The 14,249-nt window shown below is 52.7% G+C and overlaps 5 protein-coding genes across 5 annotated transcripts; 3 read left to right on the top strand and 2 right to left on the bottom strand.

The window, feature by feature from the left end:
- The first annotated feature begins 1,255 nt into the window (after nt 1–1,255).
- On the top strand, nt 1,256–4,644 carry pmcA (putative P-type calcium ATPase). The gene is made up of 2 exons (XM_025633944.1): nt 1,256–2,855; nt 2,915–4,644. The coding sequence occupies exons 1-2, from the start codon at nt 1,314–1,316 to the stop codon at nt 4,202–4,204; spliced, it is 2,832 nt and encodes a 943-aa protein (XP_025497407.1). The 5' UTR covers nt 1,256–1,313; the 3' UTR covers nt 4,205–4,644.
- Nucleotides 4,645–4,922: 278 nt separating this feature from the next.
- On the bottom strand, nt 4,923–7,038 carry BO82DRAFT_299394 (uncharacterized protein). The gene is made up of 4 exons (XM_025632019.1): nt 6,337–7,038; nt 6,007–6,230; nt 5,178–5,940; nt 4,923–5,117 (listed from the first exon to the last, which is right to left on the bottom strand). The coding sequence occupies exons 1-4, from the start codon at nt 6,736–6,738 to the stop codon at nt 4,980–4,982; spliced, it is 1,527 nt and encodes a 508-aa protein (XP_025497406.1). The 5' UTR covers nt 6,739–7,038; the 3' UTR covers nt 4,923–4,979.
- A 1,373-nt stretch (nt 7,039–8,411) lies between these two features.
- On the top strand, nt 8,412–10,256 carry BO82DRAFT_5350 (uncharacterized protein). Its single transcript, XM_025641304.1, has 3 exons — nt 8,412–8,836; nt 8,897–9,483; nt 9,588–10,256. Exons 1-3 carry the CDS (start codon nt 8,543–8,545, stop codon nt 9,982–9,984), a joined length of 1,278 nt encoding a protein of 425 aa, XP_025497405.1. The 5' UTR covers nt 8,412–8,542; the 3' UTR covers nt 9,985–10,256.
- Nucleotides 9,999–11,254, bottom strand: BO82DRAFT_388226 (aldo/keto reductase family protein; the record flags this gene model as incomplete). The annotated part of the gene is made up of 2 exons (XM_025638368.1): nt 9,999–10,877; nt 10,955–11,254. The coding sequence occupies 2 exons, from the start codon at nt 11,252–11,254 to the stop codon at nt 10,203–10,205; spliced, it is 975 nt and encodes a 324-aa protein (XP_025497404.1). The 3' UTR covers nt 9,999–10,202.
- Nucleotides 11,255–11,839: 585 nt separating this feature from the next.
- BO82DRAFT_349727 (U2 snRNP complex subunit CUS2) lies at nt 11,840–14,097 on the top strand. Its single transcript, XM_025633943.1, has 6 exons — nt 11,840–12,301; nt 12,602–12,724; nt 12,833–13,230; nt 13,297–13,405; nt 13,466–13,621; nt 13,688–14,097. The coding sequence occupies exons 1-6, from the start codon at nt 12,113–12,115 to the stop codon at nt 13,898–13,900; spliced, it is 1,188 nt and encodes a 395-aa protein (XP_025497403.1). The 5' UTR covers nt 11,840–12,112; the 3' UTR covers nt 13,901–14,097.
- The last annotated feature ends 152 nt before the right edge of the window (nt 14,098–14,249 follow it).

Here is a 14,249-nt window from a genome sequence, read left to right as displayed (position 1 = left end):
CGCTCCAGATCTCAACCGACAATGTCGATGCGCATGACACCAGTGCCCTCCTGAACAACGGCGGAGTCTCGCCTACCTCCCTTCGCTCGGCTGCCTCCTCCGAAGCTAGAGACTACGAAAGTCGACCGACGTCGCCGCATAACTTCTCTTCTCCTGCGTCCAAGATGGCCGATTCCATGTCCAACTCGAACTATCTGGCTGTACCGGGAACAAGATCTCGTGGGAATTCGTTGGAGTCGCAGGACTCGAATCAATCGTCCAGCTCGTACGGAGGAGATACATACGCACCGACCGCATCGCATGGGTCCAACACCGACTTGACGCAGAACACGATTGTGAACGACGAGGATGCCCTGAAGCCCGACCCAGGCCGGGAAGCCGAGTTCGAAGTGGAAGACAACAAATTCGCCTTCTCGCCTGGCCAGTTGAACAAGCTTTTGAATCCGAAGAGCCTAGGAGCCCTGCATGCTCTTGGCGGGCTTCGTGGAATTGAGAAAGGCCTGCGCACCGACGCTCGCAGTGGCTTAAGCTTAGACGAGAACGAACTGGACGGTGCTGTGAGCTTTGAAGATGCCACGGCTTCGCAGACGACCCAGGCCACGCCCAAATCCTCTTCTCCCTCGCCTCAGCATCACACATCAGAAGGTTCGAACGCCGCGAAACCTTCCGACGGGTCGTTTACGGACCGGATCCGCATCTATGGGACGAATAAACTCCCGGAAAGGAAGGCCAAAAGTTTCTGGGAGTTGGCCTGGATCGCATATAACGACAAGGTGCTAATCTTGCTGACGATAGCTGCCATCATATCCCTTGCTCTGGGCATCTACCAATCTGTGACAGCCACCGGCAAAGAGGCCCGAGTGCAATGGGTAGAAGGTGTCGCAATCATTGTGGCTATTCTGATTGTCGTTATTGTGGGAGCTGCCAATGACTGGCAAAAAGAACGTCAGTTCGTCAAGCTGAATAAGAAGAAGGATGACCGTCTAGTCAAGGTGATTCGCTCCGGAAAGACCTCAGAGATCTCGGTTCATGATGTCCTCGTCGGCGATGTCATGCATCTAGAACCCGGTGACATGATTCCGGTAGACGGGATCTTCATCGAAGGCCACAATGTCAAATGCGACGAGTCCTCCGCTACCGGCGAGTCAGATGTTCTTCGGAAAATGTCTGCCGACGATGTATACCGCGCCATCGAGCAACACGACAACGTCTCAAAACATGACCCGTTCATCGTTTCCGGTGCAAAGGTTTCCGAAGGTGTGGGAACATTCCTGGTTACTGCGGTTGGTGTCAATTCGACCTACGGAAAGACAATGATGTCGCTTCAAGACGAGGGCCAAACGACTCCACTGCAGTCCAAGTTGAATGTACTCGCCGAGTACATTGCGAAGCTTGGTCTCGCCTCTGGTTTGCTCCTATTCGTTGTTCTGTTCATCAAATTCCTCGCACAGTTGAAAGACATGGGAGGTGCCTCCGAAAAGGGTCAGGCTTTCCTGCAGATCTTCATTGTTGCTGTGACTGTGATTGTTGTTGCTGTTCCGGAAGGTTTGCCGCTCGCGGTCACTCTTGCGCTGGCCTTCGCTACGACTCGAATGCTCAAGGATAACAATCTCGTACGATTGCTGAGAGCATGTGAAACCATGGGGAACGCGACCACTATCTGCTCCGATAAGACCGGTACCTTGACAGAAAATAAGATGACTGCTGTCGCTGCCACTCTGGGTAAGAATCTCCGCTTTGGAGACAAATCCTCAGGACCGGCCCTCCGTGCGGACGATGACCGAGGCCGGGACCCGGTAACCACCGTCTCTCCCTCAGAATTCTCTTCCAGCCTTTCCGGCCCAGCCAAGGACCTGCTGATCAAATCAATTGCGATCAACTCGACCGCATTCGAAGGAGAGCAGGATGGTACCGCAACCTTCGTCGGCTCTAAGACTGAGACAGCACTCTTGGGATTCGCTCGGACGTACCTAGGAATGGGCTCAGTTAGCGAAGCACGTGACAACGCGACTCTTGTGCAAATGGTGCCTTTCGATTCTGGACGTAAGTGCATGGCCGTGGTCATCAAGATGGATAATGGGAAGTATCGGATGTTGGTCAAGGGTGCATCGGAAATTCTGGTGGCTCGTGCGACCAAAATTGTCAGTGATGCGAGGAAAGATCTTACCGAAGTGTCCATGTCAGATGAGGACCGGTCTGTTATGGACAAACTCATTGATCACTACGCCTCTCATTCATTGCGGACTATTGGGTTGGTTTATCGTGATTTCGACCAGTGGCCTCCGCGGGGTGCAGCCACCCAGGAAGAAGATCGCTCACTCGCTGTCTTTGATTCAGTCTTCAAGGATATGGTCATATTAGGTGTCTTCGGTATCCAGGACCCGTTGCGCCCAGGTGTAACAGAATCGGTGCACCAATGCCAACGCGCGGGCGTTTTCGTGCGGATGGTGACTGGTGACAACATCACAACTGCGAAGGCTATCGCTCAGGAGTGCGGTATCTTCACGCCAGGAGGAATCGCCATCGAGGGGCCTAAATTTCGCCAATTGAGCAGTCGACAGATGACCCAGATCATTCCTCGCTTGCAAGTCCTAGCCCGGTCGAGTCCTGATGACAAGAAGATCTTGGTGGCTCAGCTTAAAAAGCTTGGTGAAACTGTTGCTGTGACCGGTGATGGTACCAATGATGCACAGGCTCTTAAGACCGCCGATGTTGGTTTCTCCATGGGAATTTCCGGCACTGAGGTTGCGAAGGAAGCTTCCGATATCATTCTGATGGACGACAATTTCACATCCATCATCAAGGCTATGGCTTGGGGTAGGACTGTCAACGATGCTGTCAAAAAGTTCTTGCAGGTACAGTATCCCCTTGGTTCGAGGTTAAATAATAGCAGAAAGAAGCTAATCGTCACTAGTTTCAACTTACTGTTAACGTGACAGCGGTCCTCCTTACCTTCATCTCTGCTGTCGCAAGCGGTGACGAAGAGTCGGTCTTGACCGCGGTGCAGCTTCTCTGGGTCAATCTTATTATGGACACTTTCGCTGCTCTCGCTCTGGCAACGGATCCGCCGTCTCCTCATGTACTCGACCGCAGACCCGAGCCAAAGTCCGCGCCTCTCATCACTCCAACCATGTGGAAGATGATCATTGGACAGAGTATCTATCAATTGGTCGTCACCCTTGTCTTGAACTTCTCCGGGAATTCGATCTTCCATTACCATTCAGAGAAGGACACTTCGCACATGCAAACGGTCGTATTCAACACGTTTGTCTGGATGCAGATCTTCAACCAGTGGAACTCTCGTCGACTCGATAACAATCTTAATATCTTTGAAGGGATGTTGAAAAACGCGTGGTTCATTGGAATTCAGTTGATTATCATCGGAGGACAGATTCTCATTATCTTCGTTGGTGGTCAAGCATTCTCGGTTGTGCGGCTCAATGGGCCTCAATGGGGCGTGTCTCTGGTCTTGGGAGTCATCTCCCTTCCAGTAGGTGTGATCATCCGCTTGATACCAGATGCTCTCATTGCCAGGCTTATCCCTACCTTTTGGCACCGCAAGAAGGGACCTGAGCTTTGGGTCTCTGACGAGGACCGCCGCTTTGAGTGGAATCCTGCTCTAGAGGAGATCCGGGACCAGTTGAAGTTCCTTAAGACTGTTCGCGGAGGCCGTCTCCGGCACTTGAAGCACAAGCTGCAACACCCCGAAGAACTTCTCCCCAGATCACGAAGCGGATCACGGTCTTCCAGATCTCGGGAGAACTCGATCCCTGGAACACCTGTGGAGAACAATAGTGATAGCACTCCGCCCATGCCAGCGACTCCGGAATCACGATCCAGACGACGCACACGGTCTCGCTCCAATTCAGCATTCGGGCCGGCGGCTGCTATGGCTGGTGTTGTGGCAGGTAGTATTGCAGGCTGGTCTCCAATCGAACGAACGCAGGGAGATGGCGAGCCTTTCAGGATTCAGGCCGACAGCCCTCACGGAGGCTTAGATAAGCAGCAGGGCATCGAGATTCATCCGGACACTGCTGCGGATGACCAAATCGTGGGAAACTTCAAGGGCGCCTCAAAGACACCTCCGAGCCAGAACCCTGATCTTTTACCCCATTTTGATCATGTGCCGCCTGAGCGTGCGCCATCCAGCCGCAGCCGACGATCTACGTCGCGTCAGTCTCAGTCCAGTCAAAGCCATGTCTGAGCGTCCCACGCTATATCACCTGTGCAATACTAGATTCTGCTGTCCTATTTCGCTGCAATGATTCCACGCTCGGTTTACTCTCGTCTGTGTATACTTATCTCCTCCTCAAACCCTATTTCCGTTCGAAATTCGTTGTCTTGCCCACGCCGAACTTTGCTGCGCCAGTCTTGGAACTTATTTTGCGTAATTTTGCAGAGGTTCCTCTAGCCTTGCTTTACCTGTTTGTGTCATAGCATCGTTGTCTTCACAATACCAATCATATCCCAGGGAAAGGTGTCTCGGTCTCGGCGTACGTGGCTTTCATAGGGGGATTGGCTGTTTTTACTTTTTTTTTTTTCACTTCGCTTGTTTGTTTGTTAGACACTCCTTCCTCTCGCATTAGGATGGGCGGCGACCTGAGCGACAAAAAGGGCAAGATTTATTTCAATTGGGTCTGTGTTTTTATTTTTTAAAAGACAGCTTAGCTTAGCTTACTTTGTACATAGTGTATTTTTGCTGCTCACTGATAGGCCTATATGCCCTGCTTGATCTTTGTTGCTTGCAAGCAGGGCGAGGGAGAATCCAATGGATGATCTACCACAATTCTCATGGTTTTCATGTTGAAATCACAATCGCTATATTTAGGCCATCATTCGTATGTCTTTGTAGGGTTTTCGACACCAAAATCTATGCACACCGGAATCGACAGAAAGATATAAACTTGCTTACATAGCAGCACCCCAGCCAGCATCCACCAATCCACCGCCATCTAAGTATCTCACATCTCACTAGGTGGTTAGCGACCAATGAACCTGATCTCCAGCAGTCTCAAGGGCGGGAAAGCCAGGGCGGTAAAGCCCATCCCCAGCCAAATCCCCAAATCGCATCCCTCCGCAATCGCTGCCGCCACCGGACCGGTGAAATAAGCTTGATCCTAATCGTATTATCAGCGAATATCCCAATTTACATGGACTGCGGAGAGAGTGTGAGATACCATGCCAACAATCGCTCCTATCCACCCGACGAGAAAAGCAATGCTGGCCGCAATGCCCACGGGAAGTCTTAATCGATCGTTCCACGCGTCCCAGTCATAGCCCCGGCCGCGATTGAAGAGGAGGTCTTCTTGCACCACGATCGTGAACCAGATAATCGCCCAGTATCCGATCAGCGGCATCACGCTCCGGAAGATGTCGTACAGAGAATCACGACCGCCGATGGCACACGAGGCGTACACCAACGTGCTGGCGGTGGTGTAGACGGGGCGTGGGAATTTGCGCCAGACGTTTCCCAGCATCTGAAAATTCATCCCCGTCGAGTACGAAGCCGGCGCGTTGTTCGAGACAATCGTCAGGACGTTGACCACGGCGCACAGTCTCCCCATGGGACCCAGTCGATCGTACCCGGCCATTAGTAGGCTTCCCGGGGTCCCGTCGTAGATCGACCTCCACCGGGCACTGTGTGCCACCCCACTGCCCAGACCCGCACCCAGAAGCAGGGTCACCGTGAACGCGAGGCTGGCGCCAATGGTCGTGACCGTCCAGATCTTCCACCGCTTGATATCGGGCGAGTAATACACGTGATAGTCGGCCGCGACCGGCACCCATGACAGAGGTATCGATAGACAGAGCGAGAAGAACGCCAGCCGTTTCGCGTTGATCTGCGTGGTTGTGCCCACCGACGGGCTTTCGAAGTCGAACTGAGGGCCGGCGGACCCGGTGAGGAGCGAAAAGACGATCAGCTGTGGGAACCATGCATACCTTGGGGAGGTTCCGATGTCAGTTCTCGGGGCTCTCCGGAATGTCATGGATGGTCGATCCTCATACCTCTCATAGTATTGGAAGATCTGCATCCCGAATGTGGCCATCGTCCAGCTCGCCAATGCCACGATCACGATTCCAACGATCACCGAGAGACCTCCGCCCGATAGCCTGGACAGTAGCTGGCCGCCTACCGTCGCGCTCATCATCCCGGTGCCCAGGCATGAGAGCACGTTCAATACGCAGCATACTTTGGTGGGGTAGTAGCCCATGAAGAACCGGGACACGATCTAGGAGGAAGAGGAGCCGTCAGTTATCTGGGTTGATGGCTGGGGAGGTTTTTCAAACAGGGCAGTATCCAAATGTTTCTGATGTCGCCCATGGGGTAAATTATACCAGTGTGCGATTCCCACTTTGCGGACCCCAGGTACTCATATATCCAATCGCCAGACTCCCGAGGAGGGTGCTGAATATCACACACAGCGCACAATCGGTGAAGCTCAACTTCATGACCAGCGTTCCTAGCGATCCGGTGATCGTGTTATTCATGGCCATCCCCATGCTCAGCCACGTAAGGAACATCTCGAACGATGTAAACTTGGTGTTCTTCATTCGGTCTTCCAGCGGTATCGGCTCGATGCCGCGGGTCTCCAGCCCTTTGATGCTCCTCGTCCATCGTTGATATTTCGACTCGCGTTTATCCGGGAGGGGTCTTTCGGCTCCGGACTCTTCATGTGTCACTGTCACACTCGTCTGCAGAGAGGAACATGCTCCCTGCTTTTCGATCTCGGGTTCCATTGAGGTGGGCTCGGGGGAATTGCTTCTCTGGTGCGAAGGGGATGCCGTCTTCGTGCAGCTTTCCTTTTCGCTTTCTTTTTTCCCGCAACAATAAGCCGGGTACAAGTACAACCAGGAACCAACCCCAGTATATATGTGATCCTCGGAGACAAATCACAATCAGAAGCAGGATCAACGGCAGACACAGCAGGCGGGTGCAACTTCACCTCTTTTTTTTTCCCGGGCAGGTTACTAGACTGACATCACCCTTTGTCCTTGGTCGTGCAACCACGTCCGCGCTACTTTCTCTATCGACATTCCACAACCCTCCCGCTAGCTAGGGCCCTGTCTTTGCCCTCCTTAGTCTCACCAGAGGTTGCGTTACACCGCTCACCCTCCCCCCCCCCCCCCCCCCAGCTCTATGCTCTTCAGGAGGACGAAGGGGTTAGGTATCCATGAGAGCATCAAAGAAGAATCAAACCCCAGAGAAAGGGACCCTCTGAGCCCCTTTCTACGCATTGCCATTGCGTGCAAATGTCACCATCCTCTTTCTTGCTTTCTGATCTCATAGGTCGAAAGTGGTGTGGTTTTCCGTAACGGAGAAAGTCATGTGGCTGGAGGCGGACCACATACCATTGTTGATATTGCCATTTTAAGCTCTACTACACATTCCAGAGGAATGCTCCAACCATGTAAGGGGAAGGGACCATTACACCGTGATCCAGGAAAAGCAACAAACCTGTTTGCTTTTTTGGGGGAGGGGATGTTTTCACTATCGCGTGGAAGATCATCGATTTGGCCAATCGTGGGGTAACAGCAGACGGAAAGGTGGGCTTTTTTGTCGCTTGATCATGAAACGCAAATCGGGAGGTATGGAAGGTGAGCTCATGATTCTCTCTCTCTCTCTTTCTCAAAGTCTCACATGGGCCCTTTGACGTATTTCTCCGAGTATCGCCTACATTCAAACGGTTGGCTGACCGCGTGAGGCCAGCTGGGGGACCTCGGATATGTATGCCGCGTCAGGCTGAACAACCTGTACATACTGATGTGGACTCGCCAAGCCCTGTCTGTACTGTGAGTAAATGTTCCGAGGATGCATCCTCGGTCTGAAGGATTTGTATCCTTGCTTTTCAATTTCTAGCCGGGTGCTTTCTCGACCATTGTTCTTGGAAAGGTCGACCTCTCAATAGTCTGCCCTGAGCTCAAAATTCAACCTCGTCATTTGTCATGCTCTATTGTATTTGTCCACCTGAAGCAGGGGCTCTATATGTTCTAAGCTCCTGTTTCAGTTGTACAATGCTAGTAGTCGAGATGAGCTACTCTATGTCGGTGCAGCGCACATCAGCATCGTCCATGCATCAGGTTTCTTTCAGGCCGATAAGGAAGGCCGTCTGTGGCTCAACGCTTGGACTGTTATGATAGCTTCGCTTCAAGACAAAGTAGCTTGCTTTCGCCGGATGGGAGGGATATATGGAGGCAATTGGAGTATCTAACCACGACGCAGGTGGAGGATTCGCAGTATGAAGAAAGCTCACCGCCTTGATCTGGCGGCAGATGCGGAGACTGAAGATGCAGCCCCAGGCCCCCAGGGCAGCCACTCACCTGCCTACAATTACTCTTCCCCCAGACCCGTGACCCGGAATATCCATGGAACTCCCATCGGTACTTATCCGCCACGGTACCCGCTAATCTATCTTCCCCCGGAGCCTGTGCGGAGTCCCCACAAGTTTATCATAGACTTCCATAACATTTCCATAAATACCAGTGCACGAAGCCTCTGTCAAGTGTCATCGAGCAGAGACACAAAATCCACCACTAATAGCCAATGGCGAACGTCACGGAGCACTTTCCCGAGCGGAGGGGGCCGTCGCTGTTCTCTTCACGCGCCTCGTCCCATCCTTATATGACATACTTCATTCTCGCCATAACTTCGTATGTCACTTTGGTGAACCTTCTACGGTTCCGCTTGGTGAAATGGGTGCACAAGAGATACAACTATCCTACGCGCGAGTCCTTCGCTCGAATGACTGACGATGACGCATGGGCGATTCAGAAGACCATGCTAGAGCAGGAGTTTCCTTTCTTTTACCTGAAGTCCCTCCAGTTCGCACTATTCCGCGTTAGTGTCCTTTTTGTTTTCGGTATTCTATGCCATCTCAGATCACTGACGGCGATCCAGACTTACGGCGTCCCAACCATCTCCAAACTTCTCGCAGGAACGGCGCAGTTCTCGAAACCGGAGACATCCCTCAAGCGCTACGCTGATACCGTTGTCTTGGTCCAGGAGTTTATGGGCAATGCGCCCTCGTCGCAACGTGCTCGTCTCGCCATTGCGCGCACCCGCTGGATTCACAGTGGGTATCGTGCCTCGGGCAAGATCCTCTCGGATGACATGCTGTACACGCTAGCGCTTTTCGCCGTGCAGCCCGTCCGATTCCTGGACAAGTACGAATGGCGAAGCGCGACGGACGTAGAGAGATGTGCCATTGGGACCTTCTGGAAGAGCGTTGGCGATAATCTTAATATCAGCTACGATGCCCTGCCATCCGGCAAGACGGGGTTCAAGGACGGCCTGCATTGGTTGGAGGAGGCAATGGCCTGGGCTGATGCCTACGAAGCGAAGTGCATGGTACCCCATGTCAAGAACCGAGAAACGGCCGACCAGACCACGGAGGTGCTGCTGTATATGGTCCCGGAGGCGTTCAAGCATCTTGGCTTGAAGTTTGTGTCTTACATGATGGACGATCGTCTGCGACGAGCTATGATGTGGGTTTTCAATTTCGCCCCCCAGGGGTGCCCTTGTGCTACCTCAAGACTCGCGACATCATCTGAGTAACGTCGCTGGCCGGTTAGACTAACGTTACTATCAGGTACGACCCGCCTCCGACAGCATATGCTCGGGTCTTTGCGGGTTTACTGGCCGTGCGCCGGTTTGCGATGCGCCACCTCGCGCTTCCCCGACCATATATTTTGCGGTATAAGACTTTCACGGATGCGGACGAGCATGGTCGCATCTTCTCGACGGAATGGGATGCGGCGCCTTATTACGCCAAACCGACGTTGCGGAACCGCTGGGGTCCAGTCGCCTGGTTGACCTGGGCTTTTGGCCGGCCTTTGCCTGGTGATGAAGGGAAGAAGTATTATCCACAGGGGTACTACGTCCCTGATGTAGGCCCGAAGTATTTCGAAGGAAAGGGTCGGAAAGAGCTGCAGCAGATTACAAAGGAGTTGAGGTCTTCGCGGAGAGGACAGTGTCCTTTTATCTAAGATACCCTAGCAGTGAAAGAACTGACCTCCTGAAGGTTTGACTACGGATCTAGAATCGACGGTGTTCGGCCTGATTGATTGATTTGAGCTTCCAGGCGACTGTGACACATATCGAACATCTTGAATATCTAACACTCAGTATCAAAAAAGACAAAAATGTTATACTTTACAACCCATGCTATGTATGAACTTGAAACCAACAACAACTTCACGACTCCCTAGCGCGAGTTGAAATTATCCAAGACCGCAAACTCCTTCGCAACCTCCCATATCGCTTCGATTTGCTTCACGACCTCATTCTCGAGGGGCCCCTTCTCCAACGCCGTCAGAGTCTGATCCAATTGCTCGACACCACTCGCTCCCGCAATGATCGCATCACCAAGATCTCCGCTCAACCCCGAATGATACGCCACCCATCGGTACGCCAACTCTGCCTTGGGGATTCCCGCCTTCTCCGCGACCTCGTTCCAAGTGTCAAGAACCTTCAACATCTCCGGCTTCATATACAGACCACGATACACCTTTCCGAACCCCAAGTCCGGGTCCCACCGGCCGTTGGCCCCGCTCGCATTCCGGAGCTGCTCGCTCGTCTTGGTCAGGAACCCGCCGGCGATGGGGCTGTACGCGTAGAACCGGATGCCGTGCTCCCGCAGCAAGGGGAAGAGGTCCGTCTCGATGAGGCGTGAGATGGCGTTATAGTTCCCCTGGTACACGGTCGGGTGCACGTAATCGTGTTCCTGACAGAGGCGAAGGACCTCTTTGGTCTCCGCCGCGGTGAAGTTCGACAGGCCGAAATGCTTGATCTTGCCGGCGTGGTAGAGGTCGTTGATGCCCGCGAGAGTGGGCTCGATCGGGGCGCTGCGGTCCGGTGCGTGGATGTAGAAGATGTTGATCTGGGGTTCTGGGTAAGCTTTGCTTATCTCGATAGGTGGAGTGAAAGGAGAAATGCTTGGGGAGTGGAGGTGCATACCGAATCGGTCTTCAACTTCCTTAAGCTCTCCTCTGCATCTGCAATGACTGCCTCGCGCGATGAGCGTCCCGGCCGAAACCCCCCGCCGTGCTTGGTGTCGATGTCGAAGGCCTGGGCTGCGGCGCTGGCCTGGCCGAGGAGTTCTTCGCTGCGGCCGTAGATCTGCGCCGTATCGATTTGTGTGATGTTGTGGCGCTTCAGAACTTGGAGGACCTCGGTAGTCTTTTCTGCCGTGTTGAGCTTGCTGCTGTCGTTGACGAGGCCGGCGCCGAAGACGATGTTTGCTCGCGAGGTAGACATTATTATTAATGGAAATCTTTGTTGAGTGATACGCTTAGAAGATCGCTGAAGAGGATGATGAGCTTGAAGAATCTCTATTGATTGTATGTACAGATTCTGGTCTCCATTTATACATTGTAAACTTGGTATAGATGGGGGCTTGGTATGGGCTAAGCGCAATGCCATTTGTAAGCTACCACTATATTTTCGATTTCAAATCGAGGGTTGCTAGCACATTCGCTTGTGTTTTGTCAGATCTTGAGGGTTTGTAACGGGTGGTTCTCCTGCGGGGTTTAGAGGAGGAAAGATGTTTTCTTGGGAGATCTTCTATTTGAGGTGAAGTGTCTACATTGACTATGTCCTTTGGCTAGTAAGTGGGTCGGTCTTGTAGAATACATAGGGATTCTAGACGGTTTCTGGAGTCCCTCCGTAGTCGAGACATACTTTGGGAGTGCCTTGAGCTAACGGCATAACCAGGGGCTGTGACGTACAAACGAGTGCCTCTGATAGAAGCTTTTACCTGGCCATACTGCTATTCAAGATATAAGAACCGAATCTGTAGCAGCGGACAATTGGACAGAAGCATTCTTCTGCAGACGTGACCCGGCCAAGCCAAGGCTGGACCCAAACCAAAGCTTCCCGCTTCCGCTTGATCGTCACGGAAGCTTCGAAGAAGATTACATAAACCCAGCAAGCATCTCCCCGCAAAAGCCGACGGGGACAATCGGTGATCTCATCCAACCCAACCCCATCAAATTAATTCTTGCATGGCATCTTTTCATACAACTACACGCCCGGCCTAAATGAATCGATAAGCTGCCGCATATTAGTCACCTACAATCGCATTGCGGAACGCTGGCCTCAGCACACAGCAGCTAAATGGCGTCACCCTCCTCGAACGACGCCGCCTCGAACCCGGCGCCATTCGCCAATTTCCCGCAAGACCCCTCCGAATTCGACAGCGACCCGCGCATCTCGTTCTCGAAGCTTGACGACAAGTTCATCCTCGAAACCGACGACGGACAGGAGTATGAATACGATACCGCTCTGAAGCGGTGGATCCCGACGGTGTGTAGCGCGCTCTCTCTCTCTCTCTCTCTCTCTCTCTCTTCGGCCTTGGTGGGCACCTGCTCTGTGTCTACCGGGCTGTTGAAAGTCCTTCCCCTCCTCCCTCTGTTCTTGTTGCTCCCCTCGCTTCGTAATGGGCGATCTGGAGGACTTCTATGCATCGATGGGGAAACTGGGTTCGCATCGGTGTGAAAACAAGCCCGGAACAGGGCTTCTTTTTTCGCCCCGTGCTTGGGAAATCTGGTTGGTTCGTGAAAACTGATCTTTCGCTTGGGTGGTGGCGGGTGTTGCTCTCTCCAGGTCGACGATGACTTGCTGCAGAAACAGCAAGAAGCCTACAAAGTACACGGGGTGGATGAAGATGAACAGGTGACGGCGTCGCAATTGAAGAAGAAGCGCAAGCAGCAGGGCAACGGTGAAGAGGTCAGTTTGCACTCACTCCTGTCTGTCAAGCTTTGTTGTCTACGGGGTTACAAGGCCAGAAAAAAGAAAAAGCTAAGCAAGCTCGGGGTTTTTTCCCTATCTCTGCAGGGCAATGCACAGAAACCGAAGAAACAGCGCGTCAACACGGCCGTCTTCGTGACGTCAATCCCCCTCGATGCCACCTTCGACGAGATCCGCGACCTCTTCTCCAAGTGCGGCGTGATTGCGGAGGAGATCGACAGCGGGCGCCCGCGCATCAAAATGTACAACGACGACGACGGGAAGTTCAAGGGCGAGGCGCTCGTCGTCTACTTCCGGCCGGAGTCGGTCAACCTGGCCATTCAGATGCTGGACGACTCGGACTTCCGGCTGGGCGTGACGGGCCCGCAGGGGGCGATGCGCGTGCAGGCAGCGGATTTCTCCTTCAAGAGCCAGCAGGAGGCCCCGACGAAGACGAGCATGCGCGATAAGCGGAAGATCATCCAGCGGACGCAGAAACTGAACAAGTAAGCTCCAGAAATGGTGGGAGAGGTTGTCGATGATGATGATGATGCTGATCTGTCGACTGGTAGTAAACTTGCCGATTGGGACGATGACGATCCGTCGGCTCTTCCAGATACAAGCTCTCGCTTCGAGAAGATTGTTATTCTGAAACATATGTTCACTTTGAAAGAATTAGATGTACGGATTCCGCTCTAGTGCTGCAATGATCTTCATGCAAAAACTGACTCGCGGTCTCAGGAGGACCCTGCCGCTATACTCGACATCAAGGAAGATATTCGTGACGAATGCTCGAAGCTCGGTGAGATTACGAATGTTGTTCTCTACGATAAGGAGCCGGAGGGGATTGTAAGCGTCCGCTTCCAGGATCCGGAGGCGGCTCGCAACTGTGTTCAGGTGGGTTGCATCCGCATGATATTTACTCCCTTCAAATGGTACATGCTGACGGTTCATGTCGTCCAGATGATGGATGGGCGCTATTTTGCTGGCACGCGAGTGGAAGCATATATCTCCGATGGGAAAGAGAAGTTTAAGAAGACCAATGAGAAGCGGGCAGCGCTGGAGGATTTGGCCGAGAAAGGGTTGGATGCCGAAGATTCGGAGGAAGAGCAGCGCTTGGATGAATTTGGCACGTGGTTGGAAAGCTCTCGCACGGTGGAGAATACTGCCAAATGAGAGCAGCAGCAGCGATATGAGAGGCATTTATTTTCAGGTATCATGGATAGCAAGCAGATCTATATCCACCAACGGGCAATTTGCTCAACTAGGTGGGCAAGGGACTGTGTTTCCCATAGTCATATTCAACCTTAATGAAGAACATGTGTACTATAGCAAAAGAGAATTCAAAGAAGTGATGATCTCCTGCAGCCGGGAAACAAAGAAGGACCAAATCCACAACAAAAACACATGCCATGCCATGGACCAGAGGCTGAGTAGATCAAAGTTCGGTTCGCGTGTGTTGGTTGCTTGCCCGAATTCTCAGGCATACATTCAGCCCTTCCCACGAATCCCGTGCCGGCCAACT

This window comes from Aspergillus uvarum (assembly GCF_003184745.1).
Source record: "Aspergillus uvarum CBS 121591 unplaced genomic scaffold BO82scaffold_1, whole genome shotgun sequence".
In the NCBI taxonomy this organism is placed as follows: domain Eukaryota; kingdom Fungi; phylum Ascomycota; class Eurotiomycetes; order Eurotiales; family Aspergillaceae; genus Aspergillus; species Aspergillus uvarum.
The sequence above is the reverse complement of the archived record's forward strand: the minus strand, read 5'-3'. Positions and strand labels throughout refer to the sequence as shown.

Coding starts and splice junctions, on each gene's coding strand:
- BO82DRAFT_299394 (XM_025632019.1), bottom strand. CDS start 6,738: ATGGAACCCGAGATCGAAAAGCAGGGAGCATGTTCCTCTCTGCAGACG. Junction 6,231..6,336: donor AAAGTGGGAATCGCACACTG/GTATAATTTACC, acceptor TCTTCCTCCTAG/ATCGTGTCCCGGTTCTTCAT. Junction 5,118..5,177: donor TAGGAGCGATTGTTGGCATG/GTATCTCACACT, acceptor TAATACGATTAG/GATCAAGCTTATTTCACCGG.
- pmcA (XM_025633944.1), top strand. CDS start 1,314: ATGATGTCGCTTCAAGACGAGGGCCAAACGACTCCACTGCAGTCCAAG. Junction 2,856..2,914: donor CTGTCAAAAAGTTCTTGCAG/GTACAGTATCCC, acceptor AATCGTCACTAG/TTTCAACTTACTGTTAACGT.
- BO82DRAFT_5350 (XM_025641304.1), top strand. CDS start 8,543: ATGGCGAACGTCACGGAGCACTTTCCCGAGCGGAGGGGGCCGTCGCTG. Junction 8,837..8,896: donor TCCAGTTCGCACTATTCCGC/GTTAGTGTCCTT, acceptor ACGGCGATCCAG/ACTTACGGCGTCCCAACCAT. Junction 9,484..9,587: donor CGTCTGCGACGAGCTATGAT/GTGGGTTTTCAA, acceptor CGTTACTATCAG/GTACGACCCGCCTCCGACAG.
- BO82DRAFT_349727 (XM_025633943.1), top strand. CDS start 12,113: ATGGCGTCACCCTCCTCGAACGACGCCGCCTCGAACCCGGCGCCATTC. Junction 13,231..13,296: donor CGGACGCAGAAACTGAACAA/GTAAGCTCCAGA, acceptor GTCGACTGGTAG/TAAACTTGCCGATTGGGACG. Junction 13,406..13,465: donor TCACTTTGAAAGAATTAGAT/GTACGGATTCCG, acceptor TCGCGGTCTCAG/GAGGACCCTGCCGCTATACT.